General features: G+C 49.1%; 1 protein-coding gene across 23 annotated transcripts in view; it reads right to left on the bottom strand.

Annotated features, from left to right (window-relative positions):
• The window catches only part of MAPK8IP3 (mitogen-activated protein kinase 8 interacting protein 3), a 184,096-nt gene that overhangs the window by 62,099 nt on the left and 105,437 nt on the right, over positions 1-16,560 (bottom strand). For 16 of the 23 annotated variants that reach the window (XM_039493047.1, XM_039493045.1, XM_039493046.1 and 13 more), the window contains one exon: positions 9,857-9,938. In XM_039493047.1, coding sequence (XP_039348981.1) covers positions 9,857-9,938 — 82 coding nt within the window. The remainder of the gene's footprint in view (positions 1-9,856; positions 9,939-16,560) is intronic. The other 7 variants (XM_039493054.1, XM_039493053.1, XM_039493050.1 and 4 more) reach the window with 1 other exon arrangement.

Here is a 16,560-nt window from a genome sequence, read left to right on the forward strand (position 1 = left end):
TCTCACTATTGAATTTCATCCTGTTACTAATACTCCAGCTTACAAGGTCATCCAAATCTCCCTGGAGGATATCCCGATCCTTTTCCGAATTGGCAATACCTCCCAACTTGGTGTCGTCCGCAAACTTTATCAGCCCACTCCTACTCTTGGTTCCCAGGTCAGCAATAAATAGATTGAATAAAATTGGACCCAAAACCGAACCTTGAGGAACTCCACTAGTGACCCCCCTCCAACCTGACAGTTCCCCCTTCAATACTACCCTCTGCAGTCTCCCCTTTAACCAGCTCCTTATCCACCTCTGGATTTTCATTTCAATCCCCATCCTTTCCAATTTAACCAATCAAACGCCTTACTGAAATCTAGATATATTAGATCCACTGCATTTCCCTTGTCTAAAAAATCTGTTACTTTCTCAAAGAAGGAGATCAGGTTGGTTTGGCACGATCTACCTTTTGTAAATCCATGCTGTAAACTATCCCAGTTGCCATCGGCCTCCTGCTCCGTAACCACTCTCTCTTTTAAAATTTTTTCCATGACTTTGCATACTACAGATGTTAAACTAACAGGCCTGTAGTTACCCGGGTCACTTTTTTTCCCCTTCTTGAATATAGGAACTACATTAGCTAATCTCCAATCCAACGGTACAATCCCCGAATTTAGAGATTTATTAAAAATCATCGCTAACGGGCTAGCAATATCACTCGCCAATTCCCTTAATATTCTAGGATGAAGATTATCCAGGCCCCCCGATTTACTTCCGTTAAGCTGTTCAAGTTTGGCTTTCACCTCCGATACCATAATGTCTACCCCCATATCCTCATTCCCATCGGTCCCTGTATCACTATTCCTTAGCCCTTCATTAGCCTCATTGAAGACCGAGGCAAAATATTCGTTCAGATATTGTGCCATTCCAAGATTATCCCTAATCTCCACTCCGTTCAAAGTTTTAAGCAGTCCCACTTCTTCTTTCTTGGTTTTCTTCCTATTTATATGGCTAAAAAAACTTTTGCTATTGGTTTTAATCCCCTTCGCTAAGTCCATCTCCACCCGTCGTTTTGCCTTTCTCACTGCTTCCCTACACCCTCTGACCTCAATAAGGTAGGTTTCTTTGCTGATCCCTCCCATTTTCCAGTCCTTGTACGCTTTCTGTTTTTTCTTAATGACCCCTCTGAGACGCTTGCTCATCCAGCTCGGTCTAAAACTGCTACCTACGAGCCGTTTTCCCTTTCTTGGGATACATGCCTCTGACATCTCCTGCAACTTCAACCTGAAGTAACCCCAGGCGTCATCTGCCCTTAGATCCCTAAATATGTTAGGCCAGTCTACTTCCCTAACTAGTCGCCTTAGTTTAGTAAAGTTAGCCCTTTTGAAATCATAAACCCTAGTCTCAGATGCACTATTGATTATCCTCTCATTTATTTTGAAACGAATTAGCTCATGATCACTCGAGCCAAGGTTGTCCCCTACAACTATTTCCTCAACAAGGTCCTCGTTGCTCACCAAAACCAGATCTAAAATGGCATCCCCCCTCGTCGGTTCAGCAATCACTTGATGAAGGAATTCATCAGCTATCACGTCTAGGAAAAGCTGAGCCCTATTATTGTTACTAGCATTTGTTTCCCAATCTATATCCGGGAAGTTAAAATCCCCCATGATCAAGCAGTTCCCATTAGTGTTTACCTCCTTAAAAACATTAAAGAGCTCTCTATCCGTCTCTAGGGTAGATCCCGGCGGTCTATAGCACACCCCAATCACTATCCCGGGTGAGGCTCTAGTAGTTTTCTTCCCCAATGTGACCATTGCCCAGACGGACTCCGGAGTATCCATTGCATTGCTAGTTATTTCATTACATTTCACCTCATTATTGATATACAATGCTACTCCCCCCCCTTTACCTTTGCATCGGTCTTTCCTAAACAGCACATACCCTTCCATACCTGTACTCCAGTCATGACTACCGTTCCACCATGTTTCGGTTATTCCTACGATATCCGGCTTCAATTCTCGGACCAAGAGCTCCAGTTCCTCCATTTTATTACCTAAGCTTCTTGCATTGGTGAACAAACATCCTAATTTTTGCTGTTGGGCTCCTCTCACTCTTTTCACCCAACTCGGTAGGGACACAGTACTACCAGCATGACCTGTAGATCTAGTATCCGTCCCCCCCCTCTTCCTTACACCTGCCTGCCCCCCTCTGGCTATATCTGTTGTTATCTTGTTGTTCTCGCTCCCAATGTATAAATTTGGCGTGGAGAGCACCAGGACCTCTCCCAACCGTCTCCCCTCAGTGTCTAGTTTAAAGCTCTTTTAATCAGGTGAGCCAACCTCCCTCCTAGAAGTCTACTTCCTTCCCTACTTAGGTGGAGCCCATCCCGTGAGAACAGTTGTCTGTCCCCAAAAGCCTCCCAGTGCCCATACATCCCAAAGCCCTCCTTGTAACACCACTCCCTCAGCCAACTGTTAATCGTCACTATCTTCTCACCCCTTTGGCGCCCTTCCCTAGGAACAGGTAGGATCCCACTGAAGATCACCTGAGCCTCAATTTCCTTGAGCGTCTTACCCAACCTGGCATAGTCTCCCTTGATCCTGTCTAGCGAGAATCTAGCAGTATCATTCGTTCCCACATGAAGGATGATCAAAGGGTTCTTACCTGCTCCTCTTAGGATCCTTTTCAACCTCAGGTCCACATCCCGTATTTTAGCGCCCGGTAGACAGCACACCCTTCTGTTTTCCGGATCGGCCCTGGTCACAGGCCTATCCACCCTTCTCAGTATGGAATCCCCAATCACGTAGACCTGCCTTTGCCTGGGGACAGTGCGGTCTGCTAACCTATCCCCTGTCCCCCCTCGTCGCACGCTCCTTCCATTCCTATCGTCCCTTATGGTTCCCCTTAAGCCATCCTGTAACCTCCCTGGGCCCAAACTTGGTGCTGTCTCCATAGACTCCTCCCCTCTTTCTATGGGACTGGCCGCTCGTCTCTTTTTCCTTGGCCTCCCACCATCAGCTACCACCTGCTGTACCCCTTCCTCATTCTCCAAACCTTCATACCTGTTCCTTAGCTCTATTTCCCCCTCACTGGCTCTCCTTTTCCTCTGCCTGCTTCTCATGGTCACATGCTTCCACCGCCCATCTTCCTTGTCTGGTGGTCCCCCCTCGTTGGCCTTAGCCCCTGCTTCCCCCTTTGCCCCTGGGCGTTCCCCTTCCGTTACTGCTTGCCATTGCTCCATCAGCTGCTCGAACCCCCTTCTATTCTCTATCAGGGTTTCTACCTGCAGCTCTAGGCCCTGGATCTTTTCCTCCAGCAGCTCTATTAGGCGGCACTTCATGCATACATAGTACTGCTCTGGGTCCCCCGCTAGGACCAGGTACATACCGCAGCTGCTGCATGCTCTCATCCTCGGTGTGTCCTCCAGGGCTTGGCTCATGCTGTCCCGGCCTCGCTTGGTGCTTGTACCTGGGGGGACACAGGGGACACTGCGCCGCCCCCTTCCACCTCCCCCTGCAAACTCCCACTCAAAACTCCCCTGTTAGCTGCCCTGTTGGCCGGCTCCTGGGCCGCTGCGATCAGCTGTGCCGCTGCCTGGCTGGGCGGCCGCTTTTATAGGCCCCCTCCTCCGCCTAGCTCCGCCCCCTAATGAACCACTGTGTGTCTGATATGGTCTCAGAAGGTACAACATGCATTGTGGATGGCCCAAAGTTCCAACATATTGATATGGAGTGAGGCTTCCTGTTCTGACCACAGGCCCTGCGCCCTCAATGAGTCCAGATATGTTCCCCAACCCAGAAGGGAACTGTCAGTAACAACAGACTTGGTCGGGGAGAGCCTCACAAAGGGGACTCCTTGGCACATGTTGTGAGGGTACTTCCACCAGTGCAAGGAATCCAAGACTGGTGGAGGAAGGTGAAGCAACCTGTCCAGAGAATGCAAGGCAGGGCAGTAGACCATCCTGAGCCACATCTGAAGAGGGTGAAGGCACAGCCTGGTGAACTGGACCACTTGCATGCAAGAGGACATATGGCCCAACAGGCTCAGACATACATGGACTATCATGGAAGGCTGAGATTGCACACTGAGGTAGAGCTGTTTAATTGCCTCAGTTGGTCGGCAAGAATGCCCTCATCCTCGTGTAATCTAACAGGGTCTCGATGAACTTGATTTTTTGAGTGGGAGCCAAGGTTGACTTTGCAGTGTTTAAAATGAGTCCCAGACGGTTGAGCAAACGCAACGTGGTGTCAACGTGGGCAAGAACCTCCTCTCTGGAGCTGCCCTTCAGCAACCAGTTATCAAGGTATGGGAACTCCCTTCCTCCTGAGATATGCCATGACCATCGTCATGCATTGGTAAAGACTCAGGGGCCAGAAGAGAGCCTGAATGGGAGAACCATACAGTGAAAGTGACATTTTCCTATCACAAAATGCAGAAACTTCTTGTGGTTCAGTAGAATTGCCACATGAAAGTAAGTGCCCTGAAGGTCCAGAGCAGTGAAGCAGTTGTTCTGTGACAGTGCGCAGAGGACAGTCGATAGAATGGCCATGCAGAATCTCATGTACTTGATGAATTTGTTGAGGCCACAAAGGTTGAGAATCCTGCCTTGAATTTCTGTATCAGGAAGTACTGGAAGTAAAAACTGTGCCCCCGGTGTTCCGGCAGAACCTCCTCCACCACTCCTGTCTTCAACAGAGAGCTGACCTGTTTGATGAGGCGGTGAGAGAGGTCCCTGCAGAGGACGGGGAAGGAATGTGGGAAGGGGGCATGGAGGTGAACTGGATTGCATAGCCTGATCCGATACTGTCTAGGACCCAGCTGCTGGAGGTAATCAAGTCCCAAGCATTGTAAATGGGGATGGAAAGGACGGGGTACTGACTGGACCAATGCTCTGGACTAAGGAATCAAAAGCCTGTACTGAGGGAGGACACGTGGACTCTCTGAAGCCTGAGCCCAACTGCTTCCTCTTGGGGGCTCTATCTCTCTTTCTAGGGTAGTCCTGCTGTTTCAGAGGAAAAGAAGTGCTGTGGACGATACTGTTGCTGCTGCTGCACCCCATAGTGGCATCTTTGCACAGATGGCACGTACACTCCCAAGAACTTCAGAGCAGTCATGGAATCCTTGAAGGAGTGCAAAGTATCATCAGTCTTGTCTGAGAACAAGAAGTGGCAGTCAAAGGGTAAGTCCTCGATGGCTTGCTGGACGTCCAGAGCAATCCCGGGTTTTGCAGCCAGGAAGTCTTCTCTCATAGTTACTGCTGAGGCCATGACCCTGGCCTAGATGTCTTCACCATCAAGGGCAGACTGCGGGGACATTCTGGCCACCAAACAGCCTTCCACAATGAATGCCCAGAACTTCTCACATGAGGCCTCAGGCAACTAGTCCTTGAATTTAACCATGGCTGACCAATTGAGGAAATTAGACTTGCCCAGCAAAACCTGTTGATTGGCGAGCCTCATCTGTAGGAACAATGAGGTATAGATCTTCCTGCCCAGAAGATCCACAGCTTGGAGTCTCTGTCCTTGGGGGTAAACTTGAACCTACCCTGCTGGGCCCTGTCATTTACCCCATTATGACCAGGGAATTTGGAGCTGTGTGGCAATAAAACTCCTCAAATCTCTGCATGGGAACCAAGTAGTGCTTTTCCATGCGCTTAGCCACCAACTGTACTGAGGCCGGTATTCACCACAGGGCTCTTCTCAGCTCAAGGAGCACATCACTGATCAGGAGGGCCACTCTCCTGGGGATGGCAGGCTTAAAATGTCCACCAATTTGTGCGTGTTCTCTTGGAGAAACTCCACCTGGATGCCCAGGGATGTGGCTACACAAAGCAAAAGGTCCTGGTACACCTTAAAGTCCTCCAGAATAGAAGGAGAGGATGAACCCGTCAGCACAGCATCATCCGGCAATGAGGACAAACGTCTCAGCTGAGCCAAAACTGGCTCTCGCTCCCAGGAAGATGTACCCATGATGGAGGACTCTGGCAGCTCCGCAGGGAGGAAGACCACTGCTGCCTGGGCCTGTCGCTCATCCAAAGCCACCACCATCGACCTGGTGGGTGACTTTGGCTTTGAACTTGATGAAGAGCAGGATCTCCACAAACAAGGAGTGTCACACTGAGTCCAAGGCCACTGATATGGATAGGGCATTGGAGGCCAGTAGGAGCCAGGCGAGGGACCTCCATCCCGGCCACGGGGCACATGCCAATCCTGGAAGCCATACAGGTCCACTTGTGGCCCCTGGACTTCATCGGGTGATGCAGAGTGCGAGGATGACGACTCCGACTCTAAATCAGAGCCCTGGGATCTCAGCAACATGGGCGGAGCGATGCCCAAGGAAGCTAATAGGCAGTCCAATTCATCTCTTGCCCAGAACGAGGCAGGAATCAACACCTCCAATGAAGGCAGTACTGTTGTTATGCAGCATGCCGGTGCCACAGGCAGTGTTGGTCCCAGCACATATAGCTGTATCGGAGTACTCAAATGCGTCAGTGTTAAGGGCAGTGAGAGGTGCTATGGGAACACCTGCAGCATCAAGTGCAGCGGGCCTGAAGACCGCACTGATTCCAGTACCAGCTCCATGCCCTTTATGGGGAGGGGATCATCTAGGTATGGTCCCGAGGGGCACGAAGGTTCATCGGGATGCTCCACTGGAGGGGCTGCAGAAGGAGGGAGCCTTGGAAAGTCCTGGACCAACAGTGAGGACGAAACGGAAAGGCAGAGCAGGTCTTCTGCAGCCTGATACATCGACACAGTGGCTAATCGGTACCGGCACTGCCCTCATTGGTACCAGACTAAACAGACGCCCAGAGGCTGGAACCAGAGTCAATGGTATCAGGGTTCTGCCCTTCCCACTTGGTACCAGGGAAGGATCAGAGATACCTCCACCATCCTGTGAGCTGGAACCAGTCCACACTTTTCCTGGGGGAGGCAGAGGAGTCACCCCATGACCTGGAGCAATCCCAGTTGGTCTTATGAGACCTCTTCCTTAGCACTGATGACAGAGAACAGCTCCTCCATCTCTTGGGAGAGGCAGCAGTGCTCTCTGAGTCCGAGGGTGATGTTCAGTCCAAGGAGGCCTTGGTACTGGATCAGGCTGCTTAGCCTGTTCAAGCAGGAGCTCCTTGACGCAAAGGTCCCACGCCACCTGAGTCCAATTCTTGAACAATTTACAAAATCAAACAACACTCTTTAAGGTGGGGCTTGCTGAGACAAAGCAGGCACTGCATGTGAGGTCGCTGTTGGAAATTGCCCCTCCACACGAAGGACAGTGTTTAAACCCCAGTGAGTGCATTACCAGGGGACACTATCTATTAACTACCACTAACTAACTATCTATATACAATAAACTAGGCTAAGATTAAATGTGAGGTTGGGAGTCTACAACCACACAGAGCTCTGACTTCAGCCACCGGCGGTGAGAAGGAACTGAAGGGGGGTGGAGCAGCACTGCCTCACAAAGCCAGGAGAGGGACCATGAGTACAGTAACTCCTCACTTAATGTTGTAGTTATGATTCTGAAAAATGTAACTTAAATTGAAACGATGTTAAACTAATCCAATTTTCCCATAAGATTTCATGTAAATGTGGGGGGTTAGGTTCCAAGAAAAAATTTTGGGGGCAGACAAAAGGCATTATATACTGTACAGTACTGTACTGTGGTTAGGCGGTGCTCCAGCTTACCCCACACAGGCACAGCCCACTGCAGGCAAGGACACTAGGAAGCACCTTGCGCAGCAGCAATGGCAGCTTCCCCCAGAAGAACAGGCACCGACTTTGCTGGGGGATGCTCCAGGCCCACCTCTTCCTGTTCCCGCTCCACTCCAGTCCCACTTCTTCCCACCCCCACTCCACCTCCTCTCTGGAGCACCCCACATCCCCACTCCTCCCAGAAAATCCTAAGTGACGCCAAACAGCTGTTTGACGGCGGGGGAAGTGCTGGGAGGGAAGGGGAGGAGGCAGAGAAGAGGAATTTGTGCAATGCTCCCTTGTAAAGTTGCTGCTCTTCTACAGAATCTTACAAGCAGTGGACAGAGCAGGCAGCCAAACGACGTTATAAGGGAGCATTGCACAACTTTAAACAAGCATGTTCCCTAATGGAGCAGCGACGTAACTTTGAAACAACGTTAAGCAGGAGGATGTTAAATGAGGAGTTATTGTACTCTAAGGATAATGCTAGGCAAAGGTCTCCAGCTCCGGCTTCAGCTTGCTGGGCAAACATACTTAAATGGTGTACACATCTGCATCTACTCAAAGAAGAATCTCAATGTCTCCATTTGTAAAAAGGCCAAGGCCCCCATTCCCTGCCAACAACCTTCTGTCTGATCCCCTGAGGAGGATAACATAAGTAGGCCTTCTTTTAGTAGAGGCAAGTATGGCTGTTGTGGGCTGGTGTATCTGCATATGGACCAGAAAAGGGAAAAAGATCTTACATGCTACACTCCCCTCAGGGGAAGGGAAATGAGAGCAATGCATGATAAGTAGCAAAGACCTCCATGACAGCTGGGGAAAAAGGCTGCCTACAGGAAACCTTAAATATGTTGGAATCATGCTACCAGGAAGCAGCACTGGGTTTTGTCAATAATTGTTGATATCTCCATTTCAGCCCAAAAGACTGATGTAGGTCTTTTGGATGGTGCAGCACTACACCAAAATCGGCTAGTGGAAACTAGCAGGCTGAAGTCCTACCTTCTTCTCCTTGAAATTCACTCATCTGAGTGGCAGACAGAGGAAGTATATAACTGAAGAGGAAATTACTATTAGAAATCTAGTGGGAGTTGCATTTTATTTTATTAAAACACAGATCTATTAGCACAGCTCAGCTCAAAAAAGAACCCTTCATCCAGCATTCACAGGAGTGATTTGCAAACTTGCCATGAACTCTAAGCTTTCAATAGGCTAAATTCATCTCTGGTATAACTCCAGTTAAGTCAATGGAATTACACTAGTGATTAATTTGGCCCAATACTTTTCAGCCAATAAGAACAGAATGTCTTTTCTATGTGCTAGCGAGGAGATTTCCTGTCACATAAGAGGTGATATTTCCAGGTGGTATTTCTATCATTCCCTAGTTTGTCTGGTTTTTGGCTACAGCTGGGCTAGGTTGAAAAACTGGATATTCTTAACCTTAGCAAAAAACACCCAAAGAAATGACCACAGAACCATTGGACTGGACAGAATGGAGTAGAACACTGGTCCCCCTCCTCTGGCATCCTGCATCTGGAAGTGGCCAATGCTAGATAGTTCAAAAAAATTATGAAAAAAAGGAGTGTAAAAAAAGTTTTCTGACTCAAAATTGGGAGAATGTAAAGCCATTAGGTTAAAATGGTTATTGCTATGGAACTGGCTAGAGTTTTCAGATAAGTGCAAGAGACACTGCATAAAATCCTTTCAGGCTACAACATAACTAACATCATCAGACAAGCTCATCTGTGTAAGCAATATGATAATGGACTCCAGCACAGATTGTCCAGTTAAACTGATTGCAATTTGAATAAAGAGGAAAAATAGATGCTATGGGAGGAACACACTGAAGAGGACATTATTCTAGCAATGCTGAACAGAGTACTGATATACTCTGAAACCACCTCTGTGAACAGCAGGCACCCTGAGGACATGATTTGCTTAGTCACTGAGAAGGGATTCTCCCTGACAGCCTATGATTTGATATAAACAGAGGAAATCACATGCTGGACCTCGTTGCTGGCAAAGTTCAGCAGTAACAACCTAGGGTTGGCCAGCTTTGCCCTCACCATCAACAAGGACAGAGTGATCTGTATCTCAGTGACTTTGAGCTACAATTCAGATAAAGTAATACAGAACAAGAATATTAACCCCCCTCCCTCACAGGCATTTTAATAATGTAATATACCAATTCTGTACAGAGATAGCTGCTTACATCCTCCACCTCTTCTTTGGGTTCTCTTCGGGCAACGATCACTTCAGATTTCACTCTAGAAAACAAGAAGAAATAAACAAACCAGAAAGTAATATGTTGGCAGCTGTTGCTGGACAGATTCTAAGTCACTCTTTGGAGAACTATACATAAAAGAGTATGAAAGTATAGAATATATTTACCAAGCCTCTTTCCCACTGTGACCTTGTGACAGATCCAGATGAGTGGGATACAGGAGTCTGGTAGAAGGCAAATATACTGGCCACTGGATGAACAGTTTTCTGTTCCCTGAGTGACCAGAGCAGGGGCTGCCCTAGATCAATCAGGAACCTGCTAGAACCAATTAAGACAGGCAAGCTAATCAAGACACCTGGAGCCAATTAAGAACTTTCTAGAATCAATTATGGCAGGCAGGCTAATCAGGACACCTGGTTTAAAAAGGACCTCCCATCAGTTAGTAAGGGGGGGGGGGCGTGAGAAGGCGTGCTGCTGGAGGAGTGAAGAGTTCAAGCGTGTTCAGGCTTCAGGAGGAAGATCCTGCACTGAGGATAAAGAAGGTGTTGGGAGGAGGCCATGGGGAAGTAGCCCAGGGAGTTGTAGCTGTCACACAGCTGATACAGGGAACATTGTAGGCAGCTGCTATCCACAGGGCCCTGGGCTGGAACCCAGTGTAGAGGGTGGGCCCGGGTTCCCCCCATCCCCCCAACTCCTGATCGGACACAGGAGGAGTTGACCTGGTCTGTGAGAAACATCAGAAGGGAAGGTCTAAATTGGAAAGGGATCTGGCCTGTTCCTGACCCACTAGGTGGGACACAGAGAATGCGGGGATTGTACTCAGTTTACCCCATGCTGGCCAATGATGAGGTTAGCTGAGTGGATGGCAGGTTTGAGCCACTAGCAAAAGTGGCCAAACTGAGGGCTGCCATGAATCTCCGAGGTAAGCAAATCCGCCAATAAGCGCAGGACCCACCAAGGCAGAGGAGGAACTTTGTCACAGACCTGTACAAACAAGCCACCATGGGCCTGATTCTGACAGTCTTACTCATGCTAAGTAGTACCTTAGGGTAAGTCTACACTACGGGATTATTCCGAATTTACATAAACCGGTTTAGCAAAACAGATTGTATAAAATCGAGTGCGCGCGGCCACACTAAACACATTAAATCGGTGGTGTGCGTCCACGGTCCGAGGCTAGCGTTGATTTCTGGAGCGTTGCACTGTGGGTAGCTATTCCGTAGCTATCCCATAGTTCCCACAGCCTCCCCCGCCCCTTGGAATTGCCGGGTTGAGATCCCAGTGCCTGATGGGGCAAAAATCATTGTCGTGGGTGGTTCTGGGTAAATGTCGTCAGTCACTCCTTCCTCTGGGAAAGCAACAGCAGACAAGCATTTCGCGCCTTTTTTCCCTGGATTGCCCTGGCAGACGCCATAGCATGGCAATCATGGAGCCTGTTTTGCCTTTTGTGACTGTCACCCTATGTGTACTAGAGGCCGCTGACAGAGGCGATTCAGCAGCGCTACACAGCAGCATGCATTTGCTTTTGCATGACAGCAGAGATGGTTATCAGCCATACTGTACCATCTACCATGCCATAAATTGGCAATAAGATGATCATGGTTACCAGTCCTTTTGCACTGCACTATCTGCTGCTGTCATAAGTGCCCCTGGCTGAGATCAGCCGGGGGTGCAAAAGCCAAAATTGGGAATGACTCCCTGAGTCAATCCCTCCTTTTTGGTATCTAAAAATAGAATCAGTCCCGCCTAGAATATGGGGCAAGTGTACTAGAGAACCAGTGTATCATAGAACCAGAGAGCACAGCTGCTCTGTGTCAGATCCCGCAGAAATTATGAGCTGTATGCTATTCACAGGGGGTGCTCCTGCAACAACCCCACCTGTTGATTCCGTTCTCCCCCAGCCTTCCTGGGCTACCGTAGCAGTGTCCCCCCACTTGTGTGATGAAGTAATAAAGAATGCAGAAATAAGACACAGTGACTTGTTAGTGAGAAATGAGTGGAAGGCAGCCTCCAGCTGCTATGATAGTCCAGACAGGACATTAAGCAGTGTGGGGGAGAGGAGCCCAGCATCCCGCTGCTAGTCCAGGGACAATTGAATCTTTTCTTTACACTTGAAGGGCAGGGGCTGATGGAGCTCAGCCCCCTGTTGCTATGATGAAGACGGTTACCAGCCATACTGCACCATCTACCAGGAAAAATCAGGAGTTTTTTACACAGGCGCCCATGGTCAACCTCACTGGATGCTAGTCAGCATGGTTACCAGTCCTTTTGCACTGCACCATGTGCCAAAAGGCTGATGATGACGGTGGATATCAGCCATATTGCACCATCAGCCACCCATGGCGGGGGGGGGGGGGAGCAAGGATGTTGGTGTTGATTGCTGCAGCATCACGTCTATCTGCAGCATTCAGTAAAGACAGGGTGACATGTAAAAGAGTCAAGAGAGGATTGTTTTCCCTTTCATTTCTGGGGGTGGGTGTGGGGGGGCGTAAATTGCCGAGCTATTCCCTGAACCACCTGAACCACCGCAGACACTGTGTTTGACCCTAGAAGCATTTGGAGCTCAGCCAAGAATGCAAATGCTTTTCGGAGACTGCAGGAACTGTGGGATTGCTTGAGTCCTCCAGTCCCCGCTCCCTCCCTCCATGAGCGTCCATTTCATTCTTTGGCTTTCCGTTACGCTTGTCACGCAGCAGTGCGCTGAGTTCCTACTATGGCGTCTGTCTGGAGAATTTTTAAAAATGATTTTGAATTTCGTCTTCTGTAACGGAGCGCTGATAGAACAGATTTGCCTGCCCTTACAGCGATCACATCCGCATGGTCCATGCTGGAGCTCTTTTTTTATTTTGATTTTTAACTGCATCGCCACACATGCTGATTGGAGCTCCACGCTGGGCAAACAGGAAATATTCAAAAGTTTGCGGGGCTTTTCCTGTCTATCTGGCCACTGCATCCGAGTTCAGATTGCTGTCCAGAGCGGTCAGTGGTGCACTGTGGGATACTACCCGGAGGCCAATACCGTCGATCTGCGGCCACACTAACCCTAATCCGATATGGTAATTCTGATACTAGCACTACTCCTCTTGTTAGGGAGGAGTATAGAAATCGATTTAAAGGGCCTCTTAGTGTGGACGGGTGTGGCGTTAAATCGGTTTTATGCTCCTAAAACCGGTTTAAACGCGTAGTGTAGACCAGGCCTTAGGCCTGGTTTACACTATGATTTTAGGTCGAATTTAGCAGTGTTACCTCGATTTAACCCTGCACACAACAAAGTCCTTTTTTTTTTACTTAAAGGGCTCTTAAAATACATTTCTTTTTAGCGCTAATCCCCTCATCAGGGGAGGAGTAATCGGCCTTGCCGGGTCAAATTTGGGGTAGTGTGGACACAATTCGATGGTATTGACCTCCGGGAGCTATCCCAGAGTGCTCCATTGTGACAGCTCTGGACAGCGCTCTCAACTCAGATGCACTGGCCAGGTAGACAGGAAAAGCCCCACAAACTTTTGAATCTCATTTCCTGTTTGGCCAGCGTGGCAAGGTGCAAGTGACTGCAGATCTCATCAGCAGAGATGACCATAATGCAGTCCCAGAATCACAAAAGAGCTCCATCATGGACCGAACAGGAGGTACGGGATCTGATCGCTGTATGGGGAGACAAATCTGTGCTATCGGAACTCCGTTCCAGTAAACAAAATGCCAAAATATTTGAAAATCTCCAAGGGCATGAAGGACAGAGGCTATAACAGGGACCCACAGCAGTGCCACATGAAACTTAAGGAGCTCAGGCAAGCCTACCAAAAAACAGAGAGGCAAACGGCCACTCCAGTTAACAGCCCCAAACATGCCGCTTCTATGATGAGCTGCATGCCATTCTAGGGGGTGCATCTACCAGTACCTCAACCCTATGCTTTGACTCCGTCAATGGAGTAGGATGCAACACACAGGTGGGTTTTGGGGACAAGGAAGATGAGGAGGAGGAGGAGGTTGAAGATAGCTCACAGCAAGGAGGCGGAGAAACCGGTTTCCCCAACAGTCAGAATCTGTTTCTCACCCTGGACCTGGAGCCAGTAACCCCCGAACCCACCCAAGGCGGGCTTCCGGAACCTGAAGGAGGAGAAGGGAACTCTGGTGAGTGTACCTTTGTAAATATTAGACATGGTTTAAAAGCAAGCGTGTTTAATGATTAATTTGCCCTGGCATTCGCGGCCAGTATAGCTACTGGAAAAGTCTGTTAACGTGTCTGGGGATGGAGCGGAAATCCTCCAGGGACATCTCCATAAAGCTCTCCTGGACGTACTCCCAAAGCCTTTGCAAAAGGTTTCTGGGGAGGGCAGCCTTATTCCGTCCTCCATAGTAGGGTTAGTTGGGTTTGTGCTGCACGTTAACCCAGAAACTGCAGCCCCTCCTTTTAAATTGCCAACTCATTTTAAATGGCCAACCCAACGGCCACTTCGTATGGGAAATGATGGCGTTGCTGTTTGAAACCATTCCCACGTTATGAAGGTTAAAGAAGCCAAAAGACTGTGGCTTACCATGGCTGCCTGCAAGCCAAACTCTGTTGCCCAGCCCTGCGTGAGTGATCTCTCACACCAAACCTGCAGGCCCTCAATCAGAGGCAAAATGTGACCTTGTAATGAAAGCACATGTGCTATGTAACACAAGGTTAACAGCAAGGTTTACTGTGAAAGAGTGTACCCATTGTTAAATAAAATGTGTTTTATTGAACCAGCTGCGTATGTTTCTCCTTCCCAGAGGCTTGCGAAGATTAGAAGGCAAAAAAAATGCACTCAGGATGAAATGTTCTCTGAGCTCATGCTGTCCTCCCACACTGACAGAGCACAGCAGAATGCGTGGAGGCAGACAATGTCAGAATGCAGGAAAGCACAATATGAACACGAGGAGAGGTGGCAGGGTGAAGAGAGTAAGCGGCGGGCTGAAGATGATAGGTGCCATCAGCTTGCTGACAGAAGGCAGGAGTCAATGCTCAGGCTGCTGGAGGATCAAACTCATATGCTCCAGTGTATGGTTGAGCTGCAGGAAAGGCAGCAGGAGCACAGACCGCCACTACAGCCCCTGAGTAACAAACTGCCCTCCTCCCCAAGTTCCATAGCCTCCTCACCCAGACGCCCAAGAATGCAGTGGGGGGGCCTCTGGCCACCCAGCCTCTCCACCCCAGAGGATTGCCCAAGCAACAGAAGGCTGGCATTCAATACGTTTTAAAGTGCAGCCTTGTCCTTCCCTCCTCCCCCACCCCTCCCAGGCTACTTTGGCAGTTATCCCCTTATTTGTGTGATGAATTAATAAAGAATGCATGAATGTGAAGCAACAATGACTTTATTGCCGCTGCAAGTGGTGAACCAAGGAGGGGGGGATATTAAGGAGAAACAAACAGAACTTTCACACTGTAGCCTGGCCTGTCATGAAACTGGTTTTCAAAGCTTCTCTGATGTGTACCGCGCCCTCCTGTACTCTTCTCGCCGCCCTGGTGTCTGGCTGCACATAATCAGTGGCCAGGTGATTTGCCTCAACCTCCCACCCCACCATAAACGTCTCCCCCTTACTCTCACAGATATTGTGGAGTGCACAGCAAGCAGTAATAACAATGGAAATATTGTTTTCGCTGAGGTCTACCTAAGTCAGTAAACTGCACCAGCGCTCTTTTAAACGTCCAAATGCACATTCTACCACCACTCTGCACTTGCTCAGCCTATAGTTGAACCGCTCCTGACTACTGTCCAGGCTGCCTGTGTATGGCTTCATGAGCCATGGCATTAAGGGGTAGGCTGGGTCCCCAAGGATAACTATAGGCATTTCAACATCCCCAACTGTTATTTTCTGGTCTGGGAATAAAGTCCCTTCCTGCAGCTTTTGAAAGAGACCAGAGTTCCTGAGGATGTGAGCATCATGTACCTTTCCCGGCCATCCCACGTTGATGTTGGTGAAACGTCCCTTGTGATCCACCAGTGCTTGCAGCACCATTGAAAAGTACCCCTTGCGGTTTATGTACTCGCTGGCTTGGTGCTCTGGTGCCAAGATAGGGATATGGGTTCCGTCTGTTGCCCTCACCACAGTTAGGGAATCCCATTGCAGCAAAGCCATCCACTATGACCTGCACATTTCCCAGAGTCACTACCCTTGATGTCAGCAGCTCTTTGATTGCATTGGCTACTTGGATCACAGCAGCCCCCACAGTAGATTTGCCCACTCCAAATTGATGCCCCACTGACCAGTAGCTGTCTGGTGTAGCAAGCTTCCACAGGGCTATCGCCACTCGCTTCTCAACTGTGAGGGCTACTCTCATCTTGGTATTCTTGCCCTTCAGGGCAGGGGAAAGCAAGTCACAAAGTTCTATGAAAGTGCCCTTACGCATTCCAAAGTTTTGCAACACTATGCGGTCCCACCAGTCTGTGCTTGTTTCCCGGGCCCAGAATCGGCGTTCCACAGCATGAACATGCCCAATTAACACCATGATGTGCACATTGCCGGGGCCTGTACTTTATAAGTTTATGTCCATGTCCTCATCACTCTTGTCACCGCGCTGCCGTCGCCTCCTCGCCTGGTTTTGCTTTTGCAGGTTCTGGTTCTGCACATACTGCAGGATAATGCGCGTGGTGTTTACAGTGCTCATAATTGCAGCGGTGATCTGAGCGGGCTCCACGTTCCCA

This window comes from Mauremys reevesii, linkage group 10, assembly GCF_016161935.1.
Source record: "Mauremys reevesii isolate NIE-2019 linkage group 10, ASM1616193v1, whole genome shotgun sequence".
Classification (NCBI taxonomy): domain Eukaryota; kingdom Metazoa; phylum Chordata; order Testudines; family Geoemydidae; genus Mauremys; species Mauremys reevesii.